This window comes from Anolis carolinensis, chromosome 3, assembly GCF_035594765.1.
Source record: "Anolis carolinensis isolate JA03-04 chromosome 3, rAnoCar3.1.pri, whole genome shotgun sequence".
Classification (NCBI taxonomy): domain Eukaryota; kingdom Metazoa; phylum Chordata; class Lepidosauria; order Squamata; family Dactyloidae; genus Anolis; species Anolis carolinensis.
In genome coordinates, this window is record NC_085843.1 from 265,663,703 (window position 1) to 265,681,797 (window position 18,095).

At 35.7% G+C, this 18,095-nt stretch overlaps 1 protein-coding gene across 1 annotated transcript in view; it reads right to left on the reverse strand.

Moving 5' to 3' along the window:
- The window catches only part of si (sucrase-isomaltase), a 166,008-nt gene that overhangs the window by 72,549 nt on the left and 75,364 nt on the right, over positions 1–18,095 (reverse strand). The window contains exons 25-36 of the mRNA XM_062976725.1: positions 15,563–15,712; positions 13,614–13,820; positions 12,680–12,834; positions 9,191–9,359; positions 7,821–7,917; positions 7,074–7,186; positions 6,844–6,969; positions 6,124–6,252; positions 4,173–4,280; positions 3,283–3,345; positions 2,381–2,515; positions 1,391–1,475 (exon numbers count right to left, since the gene is read on the reverse strand). Of these exons, the coding sequence (XP_062832795.1) occupies positions 1,391–1,475; positions 2,381–2,515; positions 3,283–3,345; positions 4,173–4,280; positions 6,124–6,252; positions 6,844–6,969; positions 7,074–7,186; positions 7,821–7,917; positions 9,191–9,359; positions 12,680–12,834; positions 13,614–13,820; positions 15,563–15,712 (1,537 nt within the window). The remainder of the gene's footprint in view (positions 1–1,390; positions 1,476–2,380; positions 2,516–3,282; positions 3,346–4,172; positions 4,281–6,123; positions 6,253–6,843; positions 6,970–7,073; positions 7,187–7,820; positions 7,918–9,190; positions 9,360–12,679; positions 12,835–13,613; positions 13,821–15,562; positions 15,713–18,095) is intronic.

Consider the following 18,095-nt stretch of genomic DNA (forward strand, 5'->3'; position numbering starts at 1 on the left):
TAAGTCAAAAACTGTCAATAAAAGGCTGGAAGGGAAATGTCACATTTAACAGGTGCTGGTGAAATTTCTTGGCTCTTGTGCCAAAAGTAACTTCTTAAAATAATCATTTATGAATAGCACAGATTCATTACTTTTCTTCATATGTGAGGCTTCAAAGTGATACACATAAACAACAAAACCAATAATTTTTTTAAAAAAAGGCAACTTCTTAAATCCATCATTTCTTAAATACTGATTAAATCAAAGTACTCTGTATTCTGGTTTGAATTATTGGTTTTTTTTTTGTTTTTTGTTTTTTTCATCCAGGGAACCAAATATCTTTGGATGATCAGGTTTCTGCTCCAATATTGTAAGAATGCTCTAAAATTGACAAATATGGATCTTTTTTTTGTTGGTGTTTGTTGACCATGTGTCAATGTTCAATGATTTTTTCTTGGACAAAAAAAAAATCTGTTGGCAGTAATATCTTTCTGGTTTTGAAAATGATGTATCAGTTGTATTATCTTTATATAATATTGTATCACCTATAATTTCTTTGTATTTGGTACTTCAGCTTGCCCTGTGGACCAGGTACACAAGAAAACCTTTGAAAAGTGAGGGTATTAAGCTACATGTATCCCTAAAGTTGTTTTCATCAAAATTAAACCCTTTGATGTTTCTCAGATGAAAACCAAGAACATGGCAGTGTAATCGATATGATAAACATGAATGTAAGAATAATTAAAATTTTGAGGATGCTACCTTTTGCTTTTGCCTGAGTTTACAGAAAAGAGAAAATTTCTACCCCTTCTTTTTCTCTCTCCCCCCCCCCCCCCCATGAGTAAATTGGGTTCAAGCTCCTTTTACACATTGAACTCACTTTATAGTAATTCACGAAAGTCAGGGTGTATGTGAAAGAAACTGGAATGTTTTTAAAACAGCAAAGAAAGTGGGCTAAGAGAGGATTAATTAGAACTGTCTCTGACAAATCAGAATACTGGGAGGTTATGATAAAATCAGTTATGTTTAGACACTGCTTCCAGCTATGCAACTTGTCTAATTCAAAATGTGCATTACAGCTGGAGAGACAATGAAACACCTGAAATTCATTGCCAAATTTTCAGATAACAACTGGTAAATATTTCTGGAATTTATGGTTCAGAAGTGGCTTGTCTATTGTAGCAGCCACAGTAGTATCTTGCTGACTTTTTCGTTATTTCATTTAATGTTATCAAAATGAGTAGCAGCCACACAGTTTATCCTAGTCTGGAGGAAATATGACCTTCCAAATGTGTCCATTACTGGACAAGTATTATTTGAGTATGTTTGACTCAAATCAGAACTATGGATATGTGAAAAAACAAACTCAACACAGATCTTTTAAGGAAACAACATTAATAAAACAATGTACCTGGCATGTATGGAGGAAAATTTAGCTCAGAGTCCCCACAGCCATGAACTGCACCATTGACAAAATTGGATGGTTCATTCATATCCTTGTAATTTGGAGGGAAAACACATAATACATTATAATATTTGTTTATCTTTTTGTTAACTCCATATAATTTCATGCTCAGAGTATATTCTATATAGTACTCTTAATTTTGACTAAAACTTTCACAGGAAAATAATGGTAGAGGTTGGACTGGAAGAGACCTTGGGGTCCTTTCCATTTCAATGATTCCAAATGATTTTTTTGTCCTCAAAGTGAATAAAATAGAAAAGTGTTTCTGCAGCCTTTGGGCTGCCTGCATCTTCAAGACTGATACTAAAGGCTACAGGGCTCAAGGGTGCCCTGTTCATGCCCTCACTATCATTTTCATGTTGCCCTCAAATGATAGGCAAAATGCACTTGGATGAGACAGGAAAACCATAAACCATTTAAATATTGATCTTTGCTTTTGTAACATCCAAGTTTCAGTACTGTAATATATCTATGATGTTTAAGAAGATATAAGTAATGAGTATTTGTTTCTAGATAGACAGGGGGAGAAACAGTTGTGTTCCAGCTAAAGATGTATAAAGAATTTGGTTTTCACCCAAGGTCTGATGGGCTTATCTTGGCCTGTTTAAACTCTATCATTCTTGGAAACACCTCATGGATGTGTTTCCATGAACATATATATCAAAGATACACAGAACTGCTTAAAACACATACCATGCAAACCAAGAACATGCTTTTAGGGGGAAAACCTTTATCATTGAGATGATAGATAGATGACAGATAGATAGATAGATAGATAGATAGATAGATAGATAGATAGATAGTGATCATATACAGAATACTTGTGGAAGAAGAAGAGTATATCTACACTGTGGAATTAATGCAGTTTGACACCACTGTAACTGCCATAGCTCCATGATAAATGAGACAATTAACTTGAAAAAAGTGAAAACTTACAATCCATAATCCATCAAATTTAATACTTTTCTCTGGGTTTGTAGGGTTAGTGTGGAATTCCTGGATTTCCCTTTTCCACCAGTCAGCTGTAGACTCACGGAAAAAATCTGGGAATGCAGCCCAAGCACAGTATTTCTAAAATAATAGATAATGCAAATTGAATATGAGAAAATAAGTAAATGGAACTACATATTTACAACCAAAACCAAAGTCAGCAAGTGGTAATGTCCATCTGCATTACGGCACATTCTTAACATGATGCACACAGACACCAAACCTTGATTTATGGAAGTGATTTTCCAAGCGTGGGTGCATACTTAGAAACTTTACAAATACATGTCAACTCAATTTGGTAACTATTTTAAACAAAAAACTTAGCAAATGACAGTCAGGAAATAATTACATTCATGTAGACCATGTACTATTGTGTGCTACTCATCTGTGCCATATGGAACATAAACAAAACAATAATATGGGGTCAACTAAAAGCCCATTTGGTCAAGTAATTTTTTATTCCACCAAAAATGTATGTGAAGCCCAGATGAAGCACATGAGAGTGACAATGCCATCATCAGCTGTTTGTTTCCCTAACAATTGATGTATACTAGATACAAGCTTGGAGAATAGATCCATCACATGCACGCACGCACACACACACACAAACACACTCAACTATCCCTTCCATCCCTGAAATGTGATGCCGAAGAAATTTTCTTTCAGACCATGGCTTTTGGCTTTGGTGTCTTTCAAATTTCTCTTATGTTTCCATATTATTTGGCAAATGTGAGTCAAGTGCAGCTTCTGGGCTAAATGCATCTCCTACCCCAAGAATTTACTTCATTGCATCAAAATTTTCTTGAGTGTCTTTGAATGAAAACAGTATTTCAGTGATCTACACTTACTTCTACTTTTTCATCCCAGCCTAGAGATGGATCCACAACGACATCAGGCAAATAAGGCCATACCTAAGACGGACATATTTTGAGGGGAAAATAGCAGAATAACAACATGAAATTATACAAAGGGATCTTTGTTGCATCTGATGAAGTAGATTTCAGTCTACAAAAACTCATGCTAACCACATCTTTCTCTCTGTTAGTCTTAAAGGTGCTACAAGATCTTTCTCTGTACTGTTTCAAACTAACATGACTATGTCACTGAATTCCACCAGAATGAAATTATGTGGTGATATAGATGTTATCCCCTCAGAAATGAACAAATGGTATAAACTGACTCTTCCTCTTACTAATGAGGAAAACAAAGAACTACAGTCTATTTGCAATATGAAATAATCCAAGGGTGAAACATTTTGCTTTTTATGAAACTTTTCTACAGTTTCAACATATAACTGAACACATATTATTTTTTCAGTGTCATTTGACACATACCAAAATGGTATCACTATATTAAAGCAGCATTTCTCCAGTACTCTACAATTCTTTTGTCATCCACTTTTTCTGCTAATAGACTATTCCTTTTATGGGACACCAACCTACAAAGACACAAAATCTGCAGGAATTATTTAAATAAAGTGAAGGACTTTTTAAAGGCTGTGTATTTTAATGTGAAATGGCTAGTATTCTGAGGAATTTTTAATATGCAACAGATTCTGTTAGTTTTCAAAGAAATAGGCATGTCAGCCTCTTGCAGAATAAAAAAGAAGTGTAGGGATGTGAGTGGGAATGTGGCAGCACTTTTAACACTGACTAGCTTTTATTTCAGAATGAATTTCTGTGGCTATAAACTTACTTCTTCAGATGTGGTACAAACTCTGATAATAATGGTACCATACCTTCCCCCACACGATACCACTGCCATTGGGCCATTTAATGAAGACATCTTCCTGAACACCTCTCGTGAATGCTGGATAATTAGTTTCATTTCCTGAAATGGCTGGATCCTGAAATGAAGAACCAGATTTACATTTTAAATGTATGTCAAAAACTGAACAACTCATAATACTTCTTAGCAATGCAATATTTGCTGGCTGAAGAACCATTAATTGCAGTGGAAGAATTTTATTGCTGCAACTAAAAAGAAATATACCCTACTCAATCAACCTTCATGGGGATAGGGTGGAGAACCTCCACAAAAGTGAAAAGTTGTGAATTAAAATATTTTTTAACAGGAGATAGCATCTTTCTAGGAATCTATAGGACCTCCTGGACTCTATTGTGCTAGAAGACCTATAAATGCCTAGAAAAACATTTTATCGAGAAAACTCTAGGTCCTCCAGTAAGACTCTGTGGTCCACTTTCAACAGACATTCAAAACGATCTTGACAGACTAGAGAGATGGGCCAAAACTAACAAAATGAAGTTCAACAGGGACAAATGCAAGATACTTCACTTCGGCAGAAAAAATGGAAATCAAAGATACAGAATGGGGGACGCCTGGCTTGACAGCAATACATGTGAAAAAGATCTTGGAGTCCTTGTGGACAACAAGTTAAACATGAGCCAACAATGTGATGTGGCTGCTAAGAAAGCCAACGGGATTCTGGCCTGCATCAATAGGGGTATAGTGTCTAGATCCAGGGAAGTCATGCTCCCCCTCTATTCTGCCTTGGTCAGACCACACCTGGAATACTGTGTCCAATTCTGGGCACCACAGTTGAAGGGAGATGTTGACAAGCTGGAAAGCGTCCAGAGGAGGGCGACTAAAATGATTAAGGGTCTGGAGAACAAGCCCTATGAGGAGCGGCTTAAAGAGCTGTGCATGTTTAGCCTGCAGAAGAGAAGGCTGAGAGGAAACATGATAGCCATGTACAAATACGTGAAGGGAAGTCATAGGGAGGAGGGAGCAAGCTTGTTTTCTGCTGCCCTGCAGACTAGGACACGGAACAATGGCTTCAAACTACAGGAAAGGGGATTCCACCTGAACATCAGGAAGAACTTCCTCACTGTGAGAGCTGTTCGACAGTGGAACTCTCTCCCCGGGGCCGTGGTGGAGGCTCCTTCTTTGGAGGCTTTTAAGCAGAGGCAGGATGGCCATCTGTCGGGGGTGCTTTGAATGCGATTTCCTGCTTCTTAGCAGGGGGTTGGACTGGACTCTACTATTCTATGATTCTATGATTCTATGACATTGATTACAGTGTCATGCTGGAGGATAGAGCCTCCTAGAAAGAAATGTATTAATCAAATCCACAAATAATCAAATATGCAAATGCATTAACTCACTAATGTAAATGGCCAACTGTTTTCTATTCTACCTACTAATGCCACCCCAGTGAAATTTAACAGTTACACAGCATGTCATCATTAGTATAGAAACTTCACACTAAAGGACACAGCTCAGATGAAGAAGTTTGAAGCATATCTTTTTGGCCCCAAAATCTTTTTGCCCCCAAGCTAACAAGGGGATGTTCTAAGGAGAGGAAACCAAGGAGAAGGAAACACCATTCGTAATGGAAGTATTTCTCACTGGTAGCTTGCCACTGGAACTTTAGGCTAACTTCTACACTGCCATAAAATCAAGATTATCAAAACAGATAATCCACATTATCTGCTTTGAACTGGATTATATGATTCTACACTGCCATATAATCCAGTTCAGAGCAGATAATTGGGATTTTATATGGCAGTGTAGAAGGGGCCATAGAAGATTGGGTAAGTATAGGTTACAAGGCCAGTTCTGGCATCATAGCAGCAGTATCTCTCCTCTTACCACACCAATAAATGAAGTATACTATTTCTTTGTAAATCAAACATATACCATGCACAAAGAGTAACATGCACACTGACCAAAATGATGACAAATCTCATGCCATCCTCTTTAATCCTGTCAACCAAAGATGGAAGGTTTGAAAATTTGGGACTGAGTGTGAAATCCATCTGCCGCTCCATATAATCAATATCTGCATACTGTACATCCTATTGAAAAAAAGAAGATTATGAATGCTTTAAATTCAATTGTGTTTAATTTGTTTGCATTCAAACATCCCCATCATTTGGATGTCTTAGTTATGGTCCCCTTAGGCTCCGGTTCTGGGAGAAAGGATAGGAAATAAATAAATATCCCTGACCAATAGTTTTCAGAATACTTTACCTCACAAGAATATTCTTAGGGGAAACGATTTGTGAAAAACCTTTCCAATTAATCCCATCAGAGAAAGGTCAGGCTAACTATGGTATTGATTCAGATGATTTTTAAATTATTAGTTTAAAATTATAAAGCAACTGCTTTTAATATATATGTTCTTTTAACCAGTGCTATGTTCTTTTAACAGATATTTTGCATTTTAACTGATGTAATGTCTTTTAAACTGTTTTTTTCCCATCTATTGTATTTTAATCTGTTTTTCTTCATTTTGATCCACAGACAGAGGCAGGATGATGATGATGGTGATGATGATGATGACAACAATTTACTATTACCACTATTTCCTCAGGATTTGGAATCAGGCAGTTTAGATATTAAAGCAAAGGCAAGATAATAATTATGCATATCTTCACAGAACTTACATAAGGAATTTTAGCTGCCTTCATGTCATTGTACAAATTAGAGATTTCTCCGTCATTTTCATATCCATAACGGCTCAACTGGAATCCTAAACCCCAATAGGGAGGCATGACCGGGCGTCCAATAAGCTATTAATAATAAAATAAAATAAAGATTATTATGATGACAAAAGAAGAAAGTGAAAAATGAGAGCATTAGTAGAACAGGTTTTTTAAAATAATGTCAGTCTTACTGCAGTGTATTGCTGAACAACTTGTTCTGGAGTTGGGCCCAGCACTACATAGAAGTCCAAAATCCCTCCTAGGGTACGGTAAGTCAAAGCTGGGGTAGGCTGTAATTTCACCTCTGGAAATGTATAATGAAAGAAATAAAATGCAGAATTATCATAACACTCATAGAATCATAGAATTGGAAGAGGAAAAGTACAAAGTACCCCTGACAGATGGCCATCTAGCCTCTGTTTAAAAGTCTCCAAAGAAGGAGCTTCCACCATACACACCCTCTTCTTCTAGACTGCCGAAGTCTGACAAAAAGTCTTAGCAGATATTGCTTTAAAAATTTAAAATTCTGCCCGGAGTACACAGAAACTATACTAACTTGCATCCCCTAGTCATAGAAGCATCTACCAGAGTAAAATCACATGTAACAGACACAAATGACATTTAGCTTGATTAACACCACTTCCTGAGAATCCCATGAGAGTACAGTAACTAAATTCATATACAATGCACTATTTTTAATCCTGATATGTTTCCCCCATTTGTCAGAAATGATCTGTTGTCTTATTGCTCTTATTTATAGGTAAATAGCTAAGGTACTTTCTAAACCAAAAGCGGCATTTCATCTCTTCATTCAATGACAAGAAGGGGCAAGAAAAGTCAGGCTGAGGACTCACATGACTCACAATCCATCTATTAGAAATGTGACACCATTATAGCTCAAAAACACAAATATAGTTGAGGTACTAGAGATAACTGACCCATTCCATTACTGTTCAGCAAAAGAACTCCATGAGCATTTCCATCATTTTCCAAACCCATGTAAAAGGGCTGAACTCCATAAGTGTTAAATTTGTACTGTAGGCACGAAAGAAAAAACACACAGTGAACAAATAACTTGTTTAGAAAATCCATTTTCTTCCCAACATAGTTCTGCACGTGTCAAAAAGGGACAGAAATTTCTATATCAAGGAAATAATGAATATTCATTTTCCAGTTTCTCTATTCAGTGTTCAGACTAATAGGTAATACAGGAATGAGATGGCCAAGATTTTTTCCATTTTGCAAATTTAATGATAAGATTTTACTTCTGTAGAAAGCTAGAATGAATGTCTAAAGGATGACAATCATTGCTTATCTCTTTGTCAGACGTGAGACTGAAAAGGTTTTTCAAAATTTCTCTCCACTGAGTAAGATCATGAGTATTTCTTCATGACTTTTTGTACTCTGGGATTTTTCATGAAAATGTCATTCCAGATATTCTTGCACAAAGTACTTTTAAAAATGTAAGTTTTTGCTGTTGTTGTTGTTGTGAAAAAGGCAATGTTCTTTAAATCTTCCTCCAGAAGTTTAAAATCTGAACACTGGCCTAGGCCTCTTAAGCTTTTTTTTTAAAAAACTGTTCTTTGAAGAAATTGTTTTTTATATTGTGAGAGTTAGTCTTTTGACTGCTGTCTTTGCTGGAGTGGTTGCCCTCCTTTAAAAAAAGCAATATTACTGAAAAATAGTTAATAAATTAAGAGGACAACTTCTTCTCCCCAACAAGAACAAGTATGTGACTTTGCATGAGGATCCATATAACCAGATATTCCTTGTGTCATGTGAACTCTTATTATATGTAACTCATTCCAAAATGAAGCATGCCAAAATTGACCATGTAAAAGGTTGGACTTTACCATCTAAAGATCCAATCCTCAAATCCAACCAGGGTGGATGTGAAATAAATTCAATCCAGTTAACTACCATTGTAATGGGACTCTCCTTATGATCAAGTATTAAAATGGATCTCAATGGGACCTAAGTGCCATTACTTTAATCCAGATTCAGCTCATAGAGCTTGCCCAGTTGCTCTTTGGAATAAAGATGGTACAGGAGGAAATTACAACAAGCCAGTGTGGTGCAATGATTTGAACACTGGACTACCATTTTGGAGACTAAGGTTTGAATAACTACTCAGCCATAGAAACTCAGTGGATGATCTTGGACAAGTCACACTCATTCATCCCCAGAGGAAGATAAGGGCAAACATGATCTGCACAAATCTTGTCAAGAAAACCTCATGACAGGGTTCCCTTGGGGTTATCATAGAATGGAAACAACTTGAAGGCACACAACAACAGCCAATACTCACTCCAGGAGACTGATCCCTTGCAAACATTGGCCAAGTATGCCAGTCCATTTCATGCCGGTATTGTTTGTGCTCTGTTTCCCCAAAGCCATATACATACTGTGATGGTAAACGAGTTGAAATCTGAATGAACATGTCACTGAAGATGAAACTAGGTAATTGTGAATCCCAGCTGCAAAAAAGAGCAGGTTGTTGTTGACAGGAATAAGTGACCAGCAATCAAATATTAATGATATATAAGGACCCCGAGATTAGAAGTCTCTTTTGGTTTAGATTTTAGTGCTTGAAGAAATGTAGATATGAAGTAAAAAGTTATTTGACCTTTTCTGATATGAGCCTAATATACTTTTGTTTGCACCTCGGCTACTTCCCAAACCCATCGTCATTCTCTCATTATTTTGGACAAAAATACCATTAAAGTTTTCCCCAAAATCCAGCATTTTGCACCCAGACTGCCTACCTGAGTCTCAGAGTCTACAAAAATGCCAATACCTGCCCCCTAAGTAGTGAAACACAATAGTGCAAAATGGGAGCTCAATAATCTTTGGAAAAGTCATAACTGATGAAAAAAACCTCTGCAATGTGTTAAGAAAACCCTCAAAAACCTTATTATAGTTGTTCAGAAATTCTCATGTTCTATTGTGTTCAAATTCTCAAATTCTATTGTTGTTATTGTTGTTGTTATTTCCTGTCATAACTCCAAACTTTGAACTCTAGTCAGCTTACAATTAAAAAGATCAATACAGCTAAAAGGGTACATTATAAAAAGTTAACGTTAAATTGGAATTAATCCATTTATAATATTAGAATAAATTAATGAATTTAAAATGAATTAAAAGATAAAAAACAATTAAAATAGTTCCATTTAAAACAGTACAGCAGACTTAGATTTTTTTTTTTAAAAAAAAACCTTTCTGTTTAAAAAACCTGTTGGAGTCAAAAGTCTTTGTCTGCCAATGGAAGGAATTTAGGGAAGAGGCTATTGTGGCTTCCTTAGGAAGAGAGTTCCAGAGTCCAGGGGCAGTGAGTGCAAAGGCCCTATCAAGAAAACCTTCAACTGGCAATTTTATAAAAGCTAAATAAGGGGCTCAGGATGTTGAAATATAGGATGACACCTTTTTCCCTGGCCATCATGCAGCCAGCAGGGACATCAACAGAAGCATGCTATATACCTATGGTACTGCAAGGAAAATTTCAAACAAATCAAAGCTTTTGGAAACGCTTTCACAGAAACTAATCTGCTTAGAATTTGACTGTCACAAACACCAGATTTCCACCAAGCATTTTACCAATACCTTCATTTTAAGAAATTGTTAAAACACAAGGGTTCAATAAAGGGATCTTCTTTCAAATGATGTAATGAAGGCAATAACAATGATCAGAAATCCTTCAGAATTTGAGGGGAAAATACTTTAAAGCTTGGAAAGGTTTTCAGTTATCTATAATATATCTGTGTTGTGCTTCTCTGTTTAATAGTGTACTTTATCTATCTATGCTGTCTGATCTTTTGATATATGACAGAAATTGGAGAGAAAAGGCTAAGCTAAGGCTTGGTCTGTTGCCTGCTGATCCGAATGGAAACAGGGGAAATTCTTTGGTCCACAAAGCATTTACTGAAAAGCTTACAGCAGAACTAAATACTTAGAGAGGTTTAAACCACAAAAAACAGTTCCACAATTCCTTTTTATGGCTGGTCCCACACATCTTTAATAGGTACCTGGCAGATAAAAGGTGTTCTTTTCCACACCAGGAATAACTGTCTCTTTTGAATGTTTTTGCTTATTTCTGATAGTAACTTACCTAAACTACCAAATTAACTGGAAACATTTTAAGACTTTTTAAAAGTAAAATTTTAAAACACAAGATGAAGTAAAACTATTTGTCCATGCTTATCTGCCTTGCGTTATAGTTATAGTTGCGTTAAATTCAGTGACCATTGAATTTGACTAAAAGGCAACCAGACACATTAATTCAAAATGGTCCTCTGGATGTGGCCTATATTTTTATAGGGGTACAGTGTTCCAAAATCTATTGTATACCTTAAAATATTATGATTTACAAGATGATGGATATGACACTCCACATATTCAAAGTGTTCTTCTGTTTTTAATTCATTTAGTAATTTTCAGAGTCCAGAATAGCTGCACACAATAAATTATTTTGCAATAATTGCTTTTTAAACTTCCTATGCCTTCCAAATATTATAATCTCAAGGATTGTCTTTAAGATTATGGAAGACAGAAAATCAGACCATGATACTTTTGCATTAAAATAATAGCAGTTTTGTACATGGGTTGTACAGTAAATAATCTGAATAGATATCCTTGCCTATTTTGTAATGGAAGTCACTGAGAGGAAGAAGGTTATTGTTTCCCTGTTACATAGTTTGTTCACATTATAGGGACTTCTTCAGGGACTTTTAGGTTTTATTTTCTCAAAATAAGGTAAAAGGGAAAGTGAAAAGGGTTTTCTGCTATTGTCTTGTGTGTGTGTGTGTGTGTGTGTGTGTGTGTGTGTGTAAAAGGTAAAGAGTTTAAATATGTTAGCCATAATAATCAAGTTGTATAGAGTGGTTTCATACTTCCAGGGGGCAATCAGTGTAAGCATGTATGATAAATCAATACACAGTTTTGAAGACGTGAAGCCAAATATTCTTAAAATAACAGAATAAAAACTAACGTAAAAGGCAGATTTGGATAAAATAACTTAGAATCATATGATTAATTATGATATTGAGAATTTGGAAATATATCTAATGTGATACCAGCAGCGCAATTGTAATTGTATTGGATTTAATTGCTGTGTGAGGGCTATTGTGAGATATTACGTATGTTTCTCACTTCAACTTGTTGTACAATGGAAAACTGTGCAGGTTCCCTCCCTTCTATTAATTTTTAAAAATCAATATCTGTCTAATGCATTGATTCCTGCATTAGTAAAAATCACATCATTTTGTACAGGCAGAGGAAAATGAAAATTTCTCCCATTCTGGTTCAATTTCATCATTTCCAATTCACATTCTCAGTTTATTCCTTTAATGTACTGGACACTCTGCATGGAATTCCATGTAAATTTAGGTGTCTTACTATTCATTTTGGTGCACCTATTTGCAAGGCTTCCATCGATTAAAGTGTTTCTATGCACTTGTAATGTGTGAATTTTAGTCATGTACAGTTTAAAAATATATGTTTGACTTTGTTCAATTTCTTTCTATGAAATGCATAATAAGTCTTGCAAGTTTACAGATTTCCAAGGGAAACACATTCACTTCCAAAGCAGGAGGAGAATTGCTATTACCATTCGACTCTGTATATCTAATCATTTTTTCCCTATCCCCTTATACTTAAATCTACTCCAAGTATAAATAAGGCCATTTATATTACATTGTCAGTTAGGGAGAAGAAGCCAAACAATTATTCCAAGCTCTGTCATTATATCATTAAACACACAGTGCTGAATATAGCCACATTACAATATAAAACACCCACTTACATGACTGTCCCAGTGCTTCTGCGCTGAATTTGTATACCAAATGGATTGTTTTGAACTGAAACATCATAGAGACGATTTTCAGGGGTGCTTGCAGGAGTGCTGGGGAGGTTCAATGGGACAGGAACTTCATATCTTTTATTACTATAATCAAAAATCTACAAAAAAAGAATAGGTATTAGACTTACAGAAGATAAGGATCTGAACATGTGGAACCAATTTGATTAAGCTTAAAAAGGAGCTGGCTATTATTAGGGAAGTAAAATTCTAGAGAATGTTCTGTATTTTGCCCTGGGTTGCATGATGGAAAAATGAAGGAAGAGAAATACTGTGCACAGTCCTGTTGGCTCTATAAATGTGTCAGTTGATCACGGGATAGGCATTTGCACATAAGTAGTGCTAAAATACCCACTAGCTGTATAGCAGTAGAGGAAATAGCAAAGGAAGTTATTCTATCAAAACATTTCTGCCCTCCAATTTCTCTAAAAACCAAGACAGCTTTCTCTTCTATTATCACACAACAGCTGCATAAAAGTGTTTCTATGGTCAGTTATTTCCACTCATTTAAACTATTTTGGAACTAGCATGGTGTAGTTGTTTGAGTGTTGGGCTATGATTCTGGAGACCAGGAATTGTATCCCTGTTCAGCTATGAAAACCCACTGGGTTTTCAACCCACTGGGTGAACAGAAATGGTAAAGGAGCACACAACAACAAAAGCTATTTTACTTGAAAGAAAAGTGAACAACTATGATAACATGATTTCTTTGGAAAGGCCTATCAATGAAACAAGATTGGATGCTGTACTGATCTTTTCTCTGATTATTTAAGGATGGGGGAAAGCTCTATAAGAATGAAAGAAAAACTTGTCTACAAACACATGTTTTTCTGACATATTTTGTAAACAACATACATAACAATGCATTTAATATTTTTACCTTAAACTGAAGCATGTGGTTTTCATGATATTTAACCTCCAAGCGCAGTGTGTTAATAGGAGTTATGGCCAGTTTTGCAGATCTAAAAGATCTCTGGCTTGTGCTAAGGTCTGCAGTAAAACCAGAAGATGTGTACTGAACCTTGTCAACAGTATAACCAGCATTGTTATGGAAGTAACAGTATGGAACTCCTGGAGTAGGGGAAGCCTGAAAAAAAAAACATTTTGCTATAACATATGTAAGAGCTAATCAGTTAGGAAATGTTAAAGGAATTCAGCAAATTCAGTATTTCTGTACTAATGATAGACAAATTCACACAGAACTCATTGCAACTAGTTCAGCTTTTCAAAATATATTCAAAGAATTTGGGGCAGAGTTGGAATTTAGTGTTTTTGAAAGAGTTGTCCAAGATATTTCATATAGAAATTGGGGGTTCAGACCCTACTACTGTTCTCCCTCCACAACCCAAACTGCTACTGAAATTAGTAAATAACAATATTCAGCAGGGAAATCTGACTAGTAATGGAAGAAGCCTATAATTCAGTTCCAGTTGCTCAGGGGCATGCTTTGCCATGGAGGTGCACTGCTGCAGTTTCTAATGCATCCAGATCAAATTTAATCAATCAAGAAGCACTGGAAACCAGATAAATGCACAAACCACATAGTCCAATTCAGGTCCTGATTTAGTGCTTTAGAAAACAGTCTGATTCAACTCAGATTAATTCTGAGGCTGTCTGATTCAACTTGGGCCAAAACCCCAAAGTGAGACTCTATAATCAAAACTTAATTGAAAGTCCATGGGTAAGTCATAAACAGGTCAAAACTTGGAACAGTATTGGGTGTAACTTGAAAGCATGAAAGATCCTTATGAGGGTGTGCCAAAAAATTAGAGAAATAAGTGGAGCAATGTTGGTACTTGCTTCAAGTTATTTTAGTAAAAGAGCCTTCACTCCCTCCTTCTTCCTCTTCCCACTCCCTCTCTCTTCCACATATTCTTTTGGCCCTGAGATACCACACTACAGAAGCACGTTTCTTGGAATTGCAAGGCCATCACTAAAAACACAGCATCAAATTAATGTTTAGAATGAGCACCAAAAATAAAAAGTCGAGACTTTAGGATTTTCTCACTTCAATTATGCTAGTGGGAAACAGGAATGAGATAATTTCAGCATACTTGAAAGAATCAGAAAGATTGCAAAAATATTTCTTAACAAAGAAACAACCTTTTAAAACAAAGATGCAACAACTGAACATAAACAGAAAACATGCAATGTTGTGTGAATGGGAAAATAAATACATTGCAATACAGAGAGAAGGGAATACCCTTGTCATAGAGATTAGCTAGCTGAAATTCTGCTACAATGCAACTTTTTTCCCACTGTTTCTAGATTCTATTTTGATTTTGAAATCACATACTTGACAATGATGATATACAAAACCAAACTAAGAAGAAAAGTGAAAGGGCTTAGTCAATTGTAATGAGAATTTATTCAATTATATTACACTAAGGGTGCATTAATCTAGAATTAATGCAGTTTGAGACCATTTTATATGCTATAGCTCAAGGCTACAGAATCAAGGGATTTGTAGTTTGGCTAGGCACTCTTTTAGTAAAGACCTTGTAAAACTACAACTCCCATGATTCCACAGTATTGAACCATGTCAGTAAAAGGGCTGTTAACTGCATTAATTCCACAGTGTAGATGACTGGTGTTTTGGCCTATAACTCCCAGAAATCCCAACCAGTTTACCAGTGGTTAGGATTTCTGGGAGTTGAAGACCAAAACATCTGGGGACCCACAGGTTGAGAACCACTGGTGTAGATGCAGCTTCAACCAACACACATCTAAAATGCAAAAATTTATATAAACATATACAGAAAGCAACTTTTTAGTCATTAGACCACTTGATTTTTACACTACCGCCATCATCACCATCGTCATGCTTACCTCCCAGATACAGCCTAGCGCTTGACAATTTGCTTGTGTTGCATCTTGATAAGGATAACAATCAAATTTATCACTGTCTTTAGAGACTTGGTTCCAGGAGACTGTGTGTGGTTCACCTAGTTTAAGCTGAAGACCTGTTATATGGGCAACCTATGAAGAAAATAATAATAATAATAATAATAATAATAATAGTTTTGATTATTGATGTCGCCATACCAGGTGACAGTCGGATTGATGAAAAACAACAAGAAAAACTCAGCTGCTACCATGACCTCAAGATCAAACTGCAAAGACTCTGGCAAAAACCAGTACAGGTGGTCCTGGTGGTAATTGGCACACTGGGTGCTGCGCCAAAAGATCTCAGCCAGCATTTGGGAACAATAAACATTGACAAAATTATGATCTGTCAACTGCAAAAGGCCACCTTACTGGGATCTGCACGCATCATCCGAAAATACATCACACAGTGTTCGATTTGTGATTTTGTGATACGAAATCCGGCATATCTAACTTGTTTGCTGTGTCATACTATGTTGTTGTGTCAATAATAATAATAATAATAATAATAATAATAATAATAATAATAATAATAATAATATACTACATCACAAAAATGGATATCATTCATCTTGTCTACTGTACAGTTAACATTCCAATTTTTTTAATTTATTTTTATTCAGAAAAGAGATATAATTCTTCACTATGTTTCTTCTTAAAGATAGCAATGAGTTCAGCAATTTTCTTCCCAACAAAAATATATAGGTTTTCAAAGACACTTTGTAAGTTGGAATGTATTATGTGAAAAATTCACGTGTGGTTGTTTTGCACAAATACAAATGCAGAAAACAATATTATTGTCTGCACATGAACTATTATTTTCTATGCAAATCAATCACATGGAAGTTTACACAAAATGGTAGTATTTTCTACACACATGCAAATTCTGTTCAAGAAATAATATTTGAATCCAGCACTATTATTTCCTGCACATAAAATGTTATTTGCTTTTTGAAAAAATAACCACATGAAACGTTTACAAAAAATTAGTCCCAAACTGCAAAAATTCTTGTCTGTATAGGGTTCTTCTCAGGAGGGTTTCTCAATAGTTTTTTCTATCATGTTATAAATATTTTCAAACTTTTTTTTCCTTTTATTTAGAGCAGGGGTCCCCAAACTAAGGCCCGGGGGCCGGATGCGGCCCTCCAAGGTCATTTACCTGGCCCCCACCCTCAGTTTTATAATATAATATTTTTATATCATTTTAAACAATTTAATATATTGTATATACATATAACATTGATAATAATATTATACAATATAATTCTAATAATACCATATAATAATATTACAGTATAGTGGTATAGTTCAATATATATAATGCTAATATTGTGTTATGCTAATAATATAATATATTGTATGTACATACAGCTGCTCTGAGTCCCTTTCGGGGTGAGAAGGGCGGGATATAAATGTAATAAATAAATCTAGTAAATGAATAAATAAATAAATAATTTTAGACTTAGGCTCGCCCAAAGTCTGAAATGACTTGAAGGCACACAACAACAACAACAATCCTAATTAACTTGACTATCTCATTGGCCAGAAGCAGGCCCACACTTCCTATTGAAATCCTGATAGGTTTATGTTGGTTACAATTGTTTTCATTGTTGTTGTTGTTTTGCACTACAAATAAGACATGTGCAGTGTGCATAGGAATTTGTTCATTTTTTCCCCTCCAAATGATAGTTTGGTCCCTCCACAGTATGAAGGATTGTGAACCGGCCCTCTGCTTTAAAAGTTTGAGGACCCTGGTCTAGATGGTCTTTGAAGGTCTCTTTGCTTAGCTACGGCCTTATGAGACCATCTAGATGACTTTTGGAGGTCACTTTCCTTACCTATGGTCATATGAGACTATCTAGATGGCCTTACCTATGGTTTTTTTTAAAAAAAATCATCTTGGTGGCCTTTGGGAGCCCCTTTCCTTACCTATGGTCTTATGAAACCATCTAGATGGTCTTTGTGGGTCCCTTTTCTTATCTATGGTCTTCTGATGGCCTGATGAGATCATCTAGTTGGCCTTTGAGGGTCCCTTTCCTTACCTATGGTCTTATGAAACCATCTAGATCAGGGGTCCTCAAACTTTTTAAGCCGAGGGCCGGTCCACAATCCTTCAGACTGTTGAGGGGCCGGATTATCATTTGAAAAGAAAATACGAACAAATTCCGATGCACACTGCACATGTCTTATTTGTAGTGCAAAAACAACAACAACAACAACAACAATGAAAGAACAATACAATATTTAAAAATGAAAACAATTTTAACCAACATACATTTATCAGGATTTCAATGGGAAGTGTGCTCCTGCTTCTGGCCAATGAGATAGTCAAGTTAATTAGGATTGTTGTTGTTGTTGTTGTTGTTGTTGTTGTTGTGTGCCTTCAAGACATTTCAGACTTTGGGCAAGCCTAAGTCTAAAATGTATTTATTTATTATTTATTTATTTACTGCATTTATTTACTACATTTGTATCA